Raw genomic sequence first — 13,246 nt, 5'->3', positions numbered from 1 at the left:
ATTCGAGGATTTGTGAATTTCGAGAGGTTAACGATTAAACGCTACGACAAATGGTGAATTACGTAGTCTTCGACAAAATTCGAAACAAAATTTGAAGTTTATAGTCACGAATCTCAGTCTGGCAGCCAACGTGTTGACACATTCGCGACTGCTGACATGTCATTTAAAATTCTATTCCTGGTTGTCACTCGCGCGAATTCACGTAATTTCAAATTCTATTCCTTGGTTTCATTGACGTGAATTCACGTCATTTCGAATACCACTCTAGGGTGTCGGTCTACTTTCAATTTTTTAATTTGGAAAATTTGTAAAACTGTTGCTGATAATAGCGTTGAGGTTCGGTTCGTCTTTACACGAATAAGATTCTCGTAAGCGATATACACTGTACCAATGTCCATAATACAGACGTTTACTAACAATAATAATGATAATAATAGTAATAGCAGCGTCCTATACATTTGAGTTAAAATTTGCCAAATTTTAAATATATACATGAAAAATCAACGTTAAACACAAGAGAAGAAATTCATTAAGAATTTTACCGATATTGGTCCACGATGGTTAAAAATCGCAAAAATGGCGCCGAAATGACAAAAATAAAATTTCTAGTAACAAAATAGCAAAAGTTTCTAAGCAGCAAAAATGTCTAAGTAGCAAAAATCAAGTCAGTAGTTTCGTTTGATCCTATTTATGACCACACGTTCTAACGCATTATACGGGACACCCTGTATACTGTTAAACAACTCTATAACATTACGTTTGTATAGTTGAAATACTTTCATAAAAACTGTAGATACTAGCGATGAGACTAATACGATTAGGTATCGCTGTACTCGAGCAATTCGATGCCAAAGTGACTACATGTAACATTAAGAAGTACGAGGTATCGAAGACTGGGTACTCGGAATCGACTTTCGATACGGATAATTTTCTACTAAATAGTTGGTCGATACCGCTACCGCGCGATACCGACTAAACATCGATACCCGTGTAGATGCATAAAAAATGAGAAAGAAGCTTTACATTTACATTTACAGCTTTACCATCCACGAAAACTAAAATATGAAACTACTCGGTTCGAACTACCGAACATTTTAACTCGTAGATGCACCGTTTTGCTACAAGCATAACCATAACATCGAAATATTAACCAAATATTGATATAAAACTTCGATTACCCACGATAAAGAGTTCTTTCGATTTGGTTGCGCGTGACTTTCTAACCTTAAACGTTTGAGCGTCAAGAAAGTAATAAAGCAAGAAACTCGATAAAAATATTCTCATCTCATTTTTCTATCGTTCGCACTTTACTGCCAATTCGTAAAAATAATCGGTATACATCGTATTTCTGTTCGTTTCGAATATAAAATCATACGTTCTTTGAGAGATCAAGCTTACCGAAAAACTGGTTCGATTACGTGTTAACGTGTTCGATTGTGTGTTAACACTGGAGAACATTAGATAAACGAAATTTCTAATCACGATGAAGGGTAAAAACATAGAAAAATTATTAATCCTTTGCACTCGAGGACATTTTCACTAGAGCAAGTCAACGACTCTTCACGATTTGTTAAATATTTAACAAACTTCTTGCATCTAACGTAAAATGATTCTATATGCAAGTTATTAGGTTGCCCGAAACGTTCGTTCGGATTTTAACGCACAAGTTAACATTTTTCTTACCCAGTGAAATATATATACTCTATAACGTATTATCTTATATTTGATTTATAATAAAAAATAAGATATTTATTTTGTTTAGTCATATTAAAAGTAGTTAGAGTCTCGTAACAGTATAGAATGAAATTTATATTCGCTCGAAATGATTTCGCAACAAAGATAGGGCACTCGATTAGAGCATCGAGACTTCGAAACGATCGAAACTTCCGAAATAAGTGTGCAGAGAAGGAGACGTTGTCGGATAAAAATGTTAGATAAGAAATCTCATCGGTATTTCAGGGTGTGCCATTTTACACTTCCGAAAAGAATCTATATAAAGAATTTAAGTATCTATACGTAGACTGTTACCAATACTTCGAGATTCAATCTAATATCAATAAAGGCTGTTGCCTCTCCAGTGCAAAGGATTAAACGTTTTCATTTTACCTTGGTATCAGTGACAGTTCTACCTCCATCACCAGGCTCCGTCAGTTCTCTAGACCGTAAAAGAACAAAACAGCTCACGATTTCGTTAGATACATGCATACACGTTAGACACTAGATTCCATTCGAGAGGTCTGGTATCGATATCAATTCGGTATCGTTCCCATCACTATCGGCCAGCACTCGCGAGGTTGTCGTTCCCATCGCTGGGGGTCGAGCTTCCCTCCCTCGAGTCCGAATCTCGAGACTATCGAGCCGTCTCGACGATCAGACATCAGACGACAAACGACCGGCAGACGATCACTCGCGAACGAGAGTGTGTTTCTTCTCTCGATGAAATCGGCCAGGACGCACGTTGAAACTTATCGCGGGTGGCCGATACACATGTATTCCGGCGGAGTGCACTGAGTATATTCACGTCTTGCCCGCACTTTTGCGTGTCCTCGCGAATTCCCGGCGCGAGAGACTGCACAGCCACCCGGATCGCAAAAAAACCCCGTTCTTTTCGCGGGAGAAAGAACGAGGGATTTAGAAACCCTAGCTCTATCCCTATCCCCACCACGGAGCACATGCTTGCGTGTGCGTGTGTGCGTGCGTATCATGCGCGTGTCTATGGACGACGGAACGAAACGCACACGGTTAATAGACCGTGTACGTGCACGAAGGGTGAAATGATGTGCACGAGCCGGCGACGAGACGACGATTCCATTCTTTCGGCGGCACGCGTGGCAGCTAGTCACAACCAAACCGAGCGCAACGTCGCCATCTGTATCGCGAATTCTGCAGCAGGATTTGCGCGAATTGACCGACCGTTATCACGGTGGAGGGGATACGCTCGCGCTTGCGCAACCATCTCTTATCTATCACGAGGTCGCGCATCAAACGCAACCACGGACCTAGACTTTCCGGGGCCTGTGGCTAATTACGTTGCTAGTTAGGAGCAATTGACAGTTAATAATTTTACATTCTAATAGCCGCGAGCAAGTGATTTTCGCAATTAAAGAAGTTAATTGCCAATTGAATCTAGTAATCGATGATTAACCTTTTATCTGTGAAGACCTGGTATACGCCCTCGAGTAGTGGGCTCAGATAGCTTGGCTGATCGTAGAAAATCAACATATACAGGGTGTCCCAAAAATGTTGTAACACCTTGAAAGAGGTGATTTGAGGTTCGGGAGGTGATTTGAAACAACTTTTTCCTTAGCGGAAATGTTGTACGAGGCTTCTTTAGGGAGATATTAACAGAAAACGCTGACCAATCAGAGCGCGAGTATGCCGGTGGAGCGCTCGCGGTAGCGTATGAGCGCGGCCGCCTATCGCGTAGCCTACGCTCAACCGGCATACTCGCGCTCTGATTGGTCGGGATTTTCGTTTAATATCTCCGCAACGAAGCTTCGGACAACATTTTCGCTAAGAAAAAAGTTGTTTCAAATCACCTCCCGAACCACCCCTTTCAAGGTGTTACAACATTTTTGGGACACCCTGTATATGTATCAGGTTGTCCTAAAAATTTCTTTCGTGAGTTGCATTCACTTATTTTCTGGCACTGTTTTTATAAATGGACAATATAATTTCTTAGACATTGATGCTGTAAGAGTAATGGAGTGAAATGAATTTTACACAATTTTGTAATGTAACATAAAACATAAAATATTGTGTATGAATTAATTATTAATAAAACGAAAGAAACTTTTGGGACAACCTAATATATAGATATATGGTCAGCTCCATTTTATTCTCCTATGTTCTACGCTTCTATTATTGTATTATATTATTAATATAAGATTGTGTTAATAATCATGGATTATAGTATACAATAGAAGAAAGACACTTTTGGAAATCTTCCATTGTGTATTAATTAATTTTATTAAAACTTCTCAAATAATTTGTTATTATCTCAAATAAATTGCAACTTAAACCTAACAAAGCAGGGGGCATTTAAAACCATTAAAATCTAATAAACCGGGGAATGTTACATTCATTAACACCACTTGAAAAGTTCATATTGGATCCGCGATTTTTAGTTTCTTAATTTTGAGTTTAAATTCGTAATCAATGACCTCGAAACCTCAAAATACTGATTTTCATCCGAACTGAGTAACACTGCATTTATGTCCGCCATATTAGATCCACCATTTTTACTTTTTGAAGTTTGACCGTTACAAATTCCTCTCATAATTACAGGATCTCGTCTCCTATATCCTCGTATATCAATATTTTGGTATAAATTATATCATTTATCTTCTGACCTCGTACCTGAAGTTTAGTACAAACTTCCATTGGGTAGCACAACGTAAGATATATCTTAACAAAACGCTGTTCTCTGTACGAAATGAATTTTACAAGTTTAAAATTACACGTATCTAATAGCAAGAATGTGTAATAATCGTTCATGATTTTGATTCAGCAGACTTTTGAATACTATTTTTAACACTAAAATAACGAAAATCAATGCCTATTTATCATTAGAAATTCGTGTTTCATACAGACTGAACAAGAATTGAAACTTGAACGAAACTATATCTTATTTTCTACATTGTAATTGATATTTTCTATACGTTTATTTGCTGTAAATACATAAACATTCGCGGTCTATTTATCATACATACAACTGCACTAAAATTGCAGTAAAATTAATGTTGATCGAGTGATTTGACACGAGTGTGTACATGAAGTACATAGGTTAAGTTGATCTTGTTTAGTGTTAAAATATTATTTAAGTTAAAGTATTAAAATATTATTTGTGTTTACATTGTTTCTATGTCTCTAAGAGTTTCTAACCCAGCTTGCATATGCACCGATTCAAGGTGCATAATTAAACTGGTATTTTAAATCAGTTATATTACCTGGTAGATTTTGATTTCCTTTAGGAATTACAAGGTATTCTCTATATACTCCTGTGACGTCAAGGCTGCCGGTGAATTTACGTATGGAAAACAGTTCTTACTCACAATTCATTATATCCAATTGCCTGAAATTGGTTAGTAATTTTATATTGTACAATACACACTTTTCGATACTGATAGGTCTATTTTGATTTTTTGAATATTTTTATTCGATAAAACATACTATTTGAAAGCAATTTAAAACTTCGAAATGAAAGACACATCGAAACGATTGCATGTTCGGGCAGACGATATCGCAAAAATCGTCGAGAACGTTTGGAAAAACGATAGAAAAGAAATGTAATTTTACAAATTCGTTAGATCAAAGTTTTTTTTTTCGCAACTGTCGGGTACATTTAATTTACGATGACGTTCATATTTGATTTTTAAGTGGGGGAAGAGAACGTGACGTGGAAATTTGGTCGAATCTACGAGAAAATAAAAACATTTCGTACGTTCGTTATTTTTCCCTTAATCTGTGTTACTTTTATTGGTATGTAATACGTATAATAATATATTTATATATTTATATATATATATATTATATTCGTCATTATCGAATATATTAATATTTCATCAGTTTTCTCTTTCCATAAATTAAATAAATAACTCTTGACTGTGATATATTATTAAACAAAATATTTTACAAAAGTAAATAGCTGTAGATTGCCAGGTGAAGAGTGTGAGGATAGATGTTACTATATCGTCTATTCAAAAGTAACTAGACATCCGAAGCGCTTTATTTCGTATACGTGATCTTTGGCGAAGTCATGATTAACTCTTCGTTTTTCTTCGAGTACCGAAGTATGTATAATATATATATATGTATATATGTATATTTTGGTGTCTGGCAAAACTCGTCCTTGGAAACACACGGTAGACGTTACATTCTATAAAAAGGAAAAAAAGAAACGGTAAAAACAAATTGAAAAGAGAACGCGCGACACGATCGAATTCCTGACCGTTAAAAAATATTCACTCGCGCGAAGCATCTCGTACGCTGCTGGAGGTCTAACTCGCGTTCTTATCTCGTTCGAAAATACACGAAAGCGTCTGGTCTCTAAAAAAGCCGAAGTGGAGAGAGAGGAGGAGGTGTCCCCGACCGATCCACGGTGATAATCTACATCCGAAGAAAACCAAATCTGCTCGAGGGGGAGGCATGATTATCGCCAATGTCACACCATACACGCGCTCCGTATTGCTCGACCCGAACACGACACGATTGGTCGTTGAGTGTTTAGTCGCTTTTCAATACCACACGATAAAGTAGTATTTATTACACTATGCTGGACTGAGGTATCGAGAGGCAAGATGGTCGTTTAACTCTAAGCATGGCGTAAGGTTACAAGTGAGAGCTGTGAGGCTGCTGCTCGTAGAACAGCACGTAGGCTTCGCTGGAAACAACCGATCGCGCTGGAACCACGGACACTCGACTATCGTTGTACTCGTGCCACTCTCCCGAGTACGGGTGCTTGCAATAAGCGGTGTAATGGCCAGAGTACGTCGTGCCCGAATGATTCGCGACTCCGTACAAATTGTATGTACATCCCGGAACTCTAGGGGCGGCGAAGGCACTGAGATCCAATCCCGTCAACGGAAAGTCCACCATTACATTTAGCTTGCCGCGGAATCGTTCCATGGGAGAGAAACGTTTCAAGTCTGGAACATCCTTCTTAAGGAAAATACATCTTTTCAACGCGTCATGATACTACTATGCTAAGATAGTCAAATTACAGTAGAGACTCTCGTATCCGTACCCCCATTATCCGAATTCCCTAATATACGGACGTTCTTCTACTATCCGTGTATTCTGTTATCCGCACAACGTGTCTTATCATATCGAAGAATTTGAGTCATTTAAAAAAGGACTTGTATGGTTTGAGCCTCTACTGGAGTATCTACTGTACATTAATACTGATATTAATTTCTACATACATACTGCTACTAGGTATATCAAAAGTCTCGTGTCTGTTTCCTCAAAGACTTTGAATTAATTTGAAAAAGGATACGAATAACGAGGATCTTCGGGAACTTTTGTATGCTGAAGCTTTTGGTACACTTTCTCCTCATCTGGCACTTGGAACATGTGGGCTTCTCGTCGCCATCGAGAACCTCTTCTCGGGTAAAATGTTCTAGACACTGACTCAACTTGACGGTGCCACTTCTGGCTGGAATCGGCAGACTCAAGTCCCAGAAAGGATCCAAGGTTACCGACACGTGGTCGCAAGAGGTGCAGCGCAACGAAGAGCGTAACTGGCCAACAAACACGTCGACTATCATGCTGTCTTCGCTGCGAAGGTAACGCTTCCAGCTCTCTACAGCTTTCTGGCTGTCTCTGTTAACCGAAAATCATATGAAACATTATCGAGCACTTATCGTCGTTATATAATCTGGTAACAATTCGTCAAAGAACAATTCCTTACGTGTACATCTCAGGGATATCCGTGTGTATCGGCTGTGGTTTCACCGTGACTCTGTTTACGTCCTCGTGCAAACCCTCGAGCAAGTATCTGAGAAATTCTTGAGCATCCTGTTGGCTGTACCCCATGAAACGTGGCGCGAATCTCTGTATCTGAGACTTAAGCGCTGTCGTGTTCACGACATGGTCACCACCCACCTCCCACAATTCGTGGATCACCTGGCTGAAAGCTTTGATGAGGGCACCCTTCATACTGGATGTTGTGGTGTTTATGTCCGCCAGGTATTGTTCATTCAGCAGATACTCCAGCAATGGTCTCGTGTTGCTCAAGCATTGGATCACACTGTTCATGAAACACTGCAAAGGAAGAAGGATCGATTCATTGGAAGTAATTGAAAGTAGAACGTAAAAGATTAATAATGATGTGCGTCCATAGTCCACATGGCATCTTATGCATTTACAGCACACAAAGTATAAATAAGATTTTGAAGAGTCTGAGACTTTTATTTCAATATTTATCTTGCGTGACAAATGGTTTTTACATTATATTCCTATTTTTAATTATTACACCGTTTTTCTTTATGCGGTGAATAATTTTTTTAATATTTCCTGTATCGAAAGGCAAATTTCCTATCTTGTCTTTTTTTTTATGTAATAAAGTTTAAGCAAGTAAAAACATTCTACTAGAAATTTATTGAAAATTCAATACGCGTCTTCAAATACAAAATTTCATTACTTTAAATATAAGAAAAATAAAAAAAAAATCATCCACAAGGAATACAACCCAAGCTAGCACCGTGCAAATTCGATACGCTGCCGTTCAGCTACAACCTTATTTGCAATCAAGTTTTACAAAACTGTATTGAATTCGTAATACTGACAATGAAACTCCAATCATACCCATCTAAAAGAGTATTAATATTTTCTTAAACAGGATAACAACATGTATCAATGGCGAAATCAGTGACCCGAAGGTCTTCCGCTCTCCTTGTTAGTAAGAGCAGAATTTCAGAATTGGCAAATTTAAAAAACAGAAAACCAAGATAACTGTTCATACTCACTGTATTTCCAATATTCCGCAATCCGTTTAACCCACATCGCTCGTCACGATGCGCTTGTAGCCGATTACGTGTCGATTTGTTCGTCGGGCTTCCGTCCTGCAAAGCAATTCAACGTCAATTTTTGTTCGACGTAACTATAATTGGTATTAATTTGTTTTTTGTTTTTTTTTTCGAGGAGTCTACGTCTCTACAAAAATTGGAAACGGTCGAATACTGTCGCGTTCCGTTGTAAAAAGCATGGCAAATTAATCTTTTTAGTGGCTGCGGTCTTAGCTTGTGCGATAGAGTAATATTCGTTAAGACAACAAGGATGGAAACATTCCACGAAAGTAAACAACGATACTAATGAACACAGGTCTGTTAGTCGTCGACAGGGATGGGCACATTCCAATCATTTTGTAACCGAAGTATATCAGAATCTGTTTTTTTGCTGACGTAATGCAGCCTGAAATTTGTGTAATTCTCGAGGAAGAATTAAACAACAAAAGTATTATTCTATTACGCTAATTCTGGGTTTATGTATTTGTGAAAAATATATCTTTTCAATCAAAGGTATCTACTATGCATAGATAAGAAGTTAGTGGGTTCGATTGGTAACGGTATAATCTCTTTGATTATGCTATAGAATTCTATAATTCATACTATATTATACAATTCTGTATAACAGTGGCTATTTGGTTAGTAAAATTTCTGTTAGCTCTCCATTTTATATTAGTAACTGATTTCAACTGAAACCCATAAAAAATGTTACATGTTTTTGGAGTAACATAAATATATATTTGATGCGTAAAACAAGTAACAAACTACCTAACACATTATATTCTATGATCAATACATAGACATTCAATTGTATCTTGTGTTCGTACTTTAGTCCGTATAAGCACTACAACGTTTTTAACCTTATATATTGGATCCCTTTCAAAAAGACAGTGTATCTACTAGTAAATAATAACCATAAGTGACTAATGAATTGTCAATGAAATAATGATGGTTTAAAATAAAAGTAGTCTGTGATTAGCTACCTAAATTAATATGCGGATAACCTTTACTTAAGTGTGAAAACAGAATAGAAATTAGTATGATGGTTTGATATCTTTTTCAGATACATTTTTCCCCATCCCTGGTTGTTGAGTTATAGAACATTGAATTAGCGTTGATAGTAAAGTACTGCACACAGCATCACAAATAAAAAACACGAGCACGCAAATATAATAAATACAGTCCAAGCCTGAACAGTTTCGAATGCAAATATTAACTAATTTTAAACGTTTCAACTTTTAAAGGAAAAACGAATAGAATATAAACAAAAAAAAAGTTGAGTAAAAAGGGATAAATAGGCTTCCAGTGAATAAAGCGTTGATAAATTCATGTAACTATAATTAATAATATTTACTGAATATTTTGATAATCATCAAATAATGATAAAATTTCAAGAAACTTATTAATCCTTAGTTCCACTAAAAATGTTACTTTATCGTTACCCATCGTAATTAAAAATAGGAAAGATGACTCGAACGAAAACATCGAAACGTTTAAAACTGACAAACGCCTGCAAACATCTGGGTATTCTTTTTACTGCACGAAAAAGAAACCATTTGTGTTTCTTAAATTCTCCAAACGTAGCCAGAAATTTTATGCGACGAAATTGTTGGTTAAACCTCGGTTAGGATCAGGGTTGCTAGCAGCGTTGCCATACATTAAGCGAAAGCAACATTTTTTTATTAACGATGAACATTAAGATTTTCATTCTAATATTAAATAAAAATGAAAAAAATAAGGGGATCACTACACATTTTTCGAAGAAAAAAAATCGTAATTTTTAATATTGTTTTTTATTAAAATTTAAACTTTTCCGAAGCTACTGTTGTTAATTTTATCATTTTCCGATAGTTAAAAATGGCAAAACAAAATTTTGAAAAAAAAAAAAAAGAATTTTCACATGACTTGACTATTGTCAAAGGCTATCAACTTATAGCAACCCTGGTTAGGATGAAAGACGTGGATTGAAAAGTAACTCCGCACGGTACGTACGTTTGTCGTTGCGTTTGACCTCAGCGTGTGGATATTTCCGAACAGAAAGTACGCCCAACACAGTAAATTGAGAAAAGGGAAGACCGTGTAAGAGTCTAAAGTATCGAACAGGCCAGAAAAAGAAGCTGTGCATAATGGCAACGGCATCTCGCGATGCTCGAATCGGACCGTGGTCCCTTTCCTCGAACAATGGCTTCCAAAGAACCAGAGATGGGCAAAATTCTTATCTGCATTAAAAATTCGAAGAACGAATAAGATATAAACGATCGTTTGTCCGTAACGCGCTAAACAACGATTAGTATTCCAATTATAGACGTCAGAGTTGGTGATGCAATATTCAACCACAAAAGGAATACATCGTTTCAAAAAGATCAGTCACTGACTGTATTGTTTCGAATTTAACTTTAACTTTTTCTTTGTCGAGAACTTTGATGCAATCTATTTTATCAGAGATCAAAATCCAAATTTTATAATATTTCTACAAATGTATTATTCGTTTCTCCAGTTTCTTTTTGAAATATCCCAAAAAGAAGGAACCATACCAATATTTCCTTAATCGCCTCGAGACTATGGAAAGAATACATAAGTAAATTGTATAATGTCCATCAGGTTGAGATTCAGATTACGCGTAGCGTGGATCTCAAATATGTGAAAATTTATGAGAATAGACACAAATTCAAAAATATTTGAAATATTAGCAATAATATACATTTTATATTGTTTAGAAGATGAGACATACTTTCATTCAAGTTTCAATTATTTTTCTGTATCTATGAAGATATGAATTTGCATAAACATCCACGCTCTAGTTACATATTATATTTAAATTCATAGTAACGGAGATTGAAATATTAGAATGTTGATATTCCAACAAAAAATTATATTATCTCTACTTGAACTAAAATTATACATGTATGAATGGAAAGGCACAGAAATAATGTCTACATCTAATATATTTTCTGGCACAAAGAGCATTATAAGCACACGTGCGGTTGTACGCGCGAAAGGGTTAAAGTTCGAATCAAATTTATATGTTTCTTAGGCAATCAAATAAAATGGAAAGAATTAACCTAAATACTTCGTAATAAACCTCCAGTGTAAAGAGAGTCAGCTATGGAACGAAACTGTTACGAATAAAAATTGTTATCCGTTAATTTATTAATTCTACTGTTCGAGTTGTAAGAATTTGCCCATCTCTGGCACGCGACTCACCTTCGTAGGAGTGGCTGGAGGCTGTCGATAATTGGGCGGAGGCAACGAGGAATCGGGCAACTTTAAAGAACAAACGCTGGGAAGGACGCGGACACGACGTTTCTCCGATGATGTCAGAGGTGTCGCGATGCCTAGCAGGAACGCGTAAACGAACAGTAAGGCGATCACCACCCACACGCACCACAACCCCCAGCCGATTATTTGGGTGTAAGCCAGTTTACACGGAGCGGATATCAAGAATCAGTTCCGGCGGCACCGTTCCACAAAATCTGCACTCGACTTCCGTTGAACCTTCGTAGACGCGACGAGTCGAGGAAACGGAAAGAACGAACATCGTTGGACGCGTCGACGGAGAAGAAGTTGAAAGCTCGAAGCCTGACAATCCCTCTCCCGTGATCGTAACAACAATTTCTGAAATCCCCTACGGACTTCAGGCTTCGACACGTTGTCCTCTGCTCCGTAGCACCGCCACCGCACTACTAATGCTAAACTGGCACGCTGTTCGCGCTGGTCTCATCGATGACCACAGGCCCACTCGAGCAATCCGGAGGAAGTTTCCGTTGCGGAAAAGATCGTCAATCGATGGACTAAAAACAGTCTCACGGATGCGTCCACCACGGCAGGTGCAACGATATAGACGTCCGTGCACATAGCGTAACGCGTACTCGACGCACGCGTCGCCACGAGGCACCGTTATGTTATGAGAGATCCGTTTTTACCGCGCTTCTCGCTCCCCTGCGCTGAAAGAGCAGCTCTGGTCTATTAATAAGAACCAGCAGCGGACTGACCATCGACGAGAGGCTCTAGCCGAAGAAAACGTTCGAGAGAACGACGAGGATGTTTCGTAACGGATAAACCGCGACACAGGCACGATAAAGAGAACGCGTTCTCGATCTTGGATCTTACAAGGGAAGGCTCAGAGGTGATACTCACCGGTTGCAACGAAATTTGGTAGAATGATAGATCTATATCTGTAATATTAGCCGCGGATGCCTAGCCATTTTTGAGAAATGTTTGTTTAAATATGTAGTAAAAGCCCATAGCGGAATGTACATGCGGACAAACTGTCGTCGTAAGATGTTCTTGGTGTAATCTAAATCTATGCTTTTACTGGTTCTATGATAGATTTCATCCTAATTGGTGTACTCCTGTCTTTGCAGAATGTATAGAAAACCTTTATTATAAATTGTACAATGCATTTTTACTCTGGCAAAAGATTGTTTTCAATAATAAAACTTTCTTAAAAACGACAAACATTAATAGTAGACGGTATGCTAGCCAGTATGCCGCTGCCCTATACCGCTTGAAATTGTATTAACAGGAATGCATCCCGCTATGGGCTTTTACTACATATTTAAACTAACTTTTCTCAAAAATGGCTGGCCATCTGCGGCTAATATTACAGTTACGCTTATTCTAGATATATTAGGTTGTCCAGAAAGTTCGTGGCAATTTCTAAGAAACATTGAAAAACATGTTTGAATTTTAATATATATTTATTGAATTACATAGGTGCCATTTTATTCCATAACCTT

The 13,246-nt window shown here is 37.5% G+C and overlaps 1 protein-coding gene across 4 annotated transcripts in view; it reads right to left on the bottom strand.

Moving 5' to 3' along the window:
* Positions 1-5,134: 5,134 nt before the first annotated feature.
* The window catches only part of LOC128891613 (ubiquitin carboxyl-terminal hydrolase 2-like), a 28,346-nt gene continuing 20,234 nt past the window's right edge, over positions 5,135-13,246 (bottom strand). For all 4 annotated transcript variants that reach the window (XM_054151238.1, XM_054151240.1, XM_054151241.1 and 1 more), the window contains 4 exons: positions 8,469-8,564; positions 7,412-7,764; positions 6,998-7,323; positions 5,135-6,647 (listed from right to left, as the gene is read on the bottom strand). In XM_054151238.1, the coding sequence (XP_054007213.1) occupies positions 6,331-6,647; positions 6,998-7,323; positions 7,412-7,764; positions 8,469-8,564 (1,092 nt within the window). In that variant the 3' untranslated portion in view covers positions 5,135-6,330. The remainder of the gene's footprint in view (positions 6,648-6,997; positions 7,324-7,411; positions 7,765-8,468; positions 8,565-13,246) is intronic.

This window comes from Hylaeus anthracinus, unplaced genomic scaffold, assembly GCF_026225885.1.
Source record: "Hylaeus anthracinus isolate JK02 unplaced genomic scaffold, UHH_iyHylAnth1.0_haploid 12002, whole genome shotgun sequence".
Lineage (NCBI taxonomy): Eukaryota > Metazoa > Arthropoda > Insecta > Hymenoptera > Colletidae > Hylaeus > Hylaeus anthracinus.
Note: the sequence above shows the minus strand (reverse complement) of the source record. Positions and strands in the feature narration are given on the sequence as shown.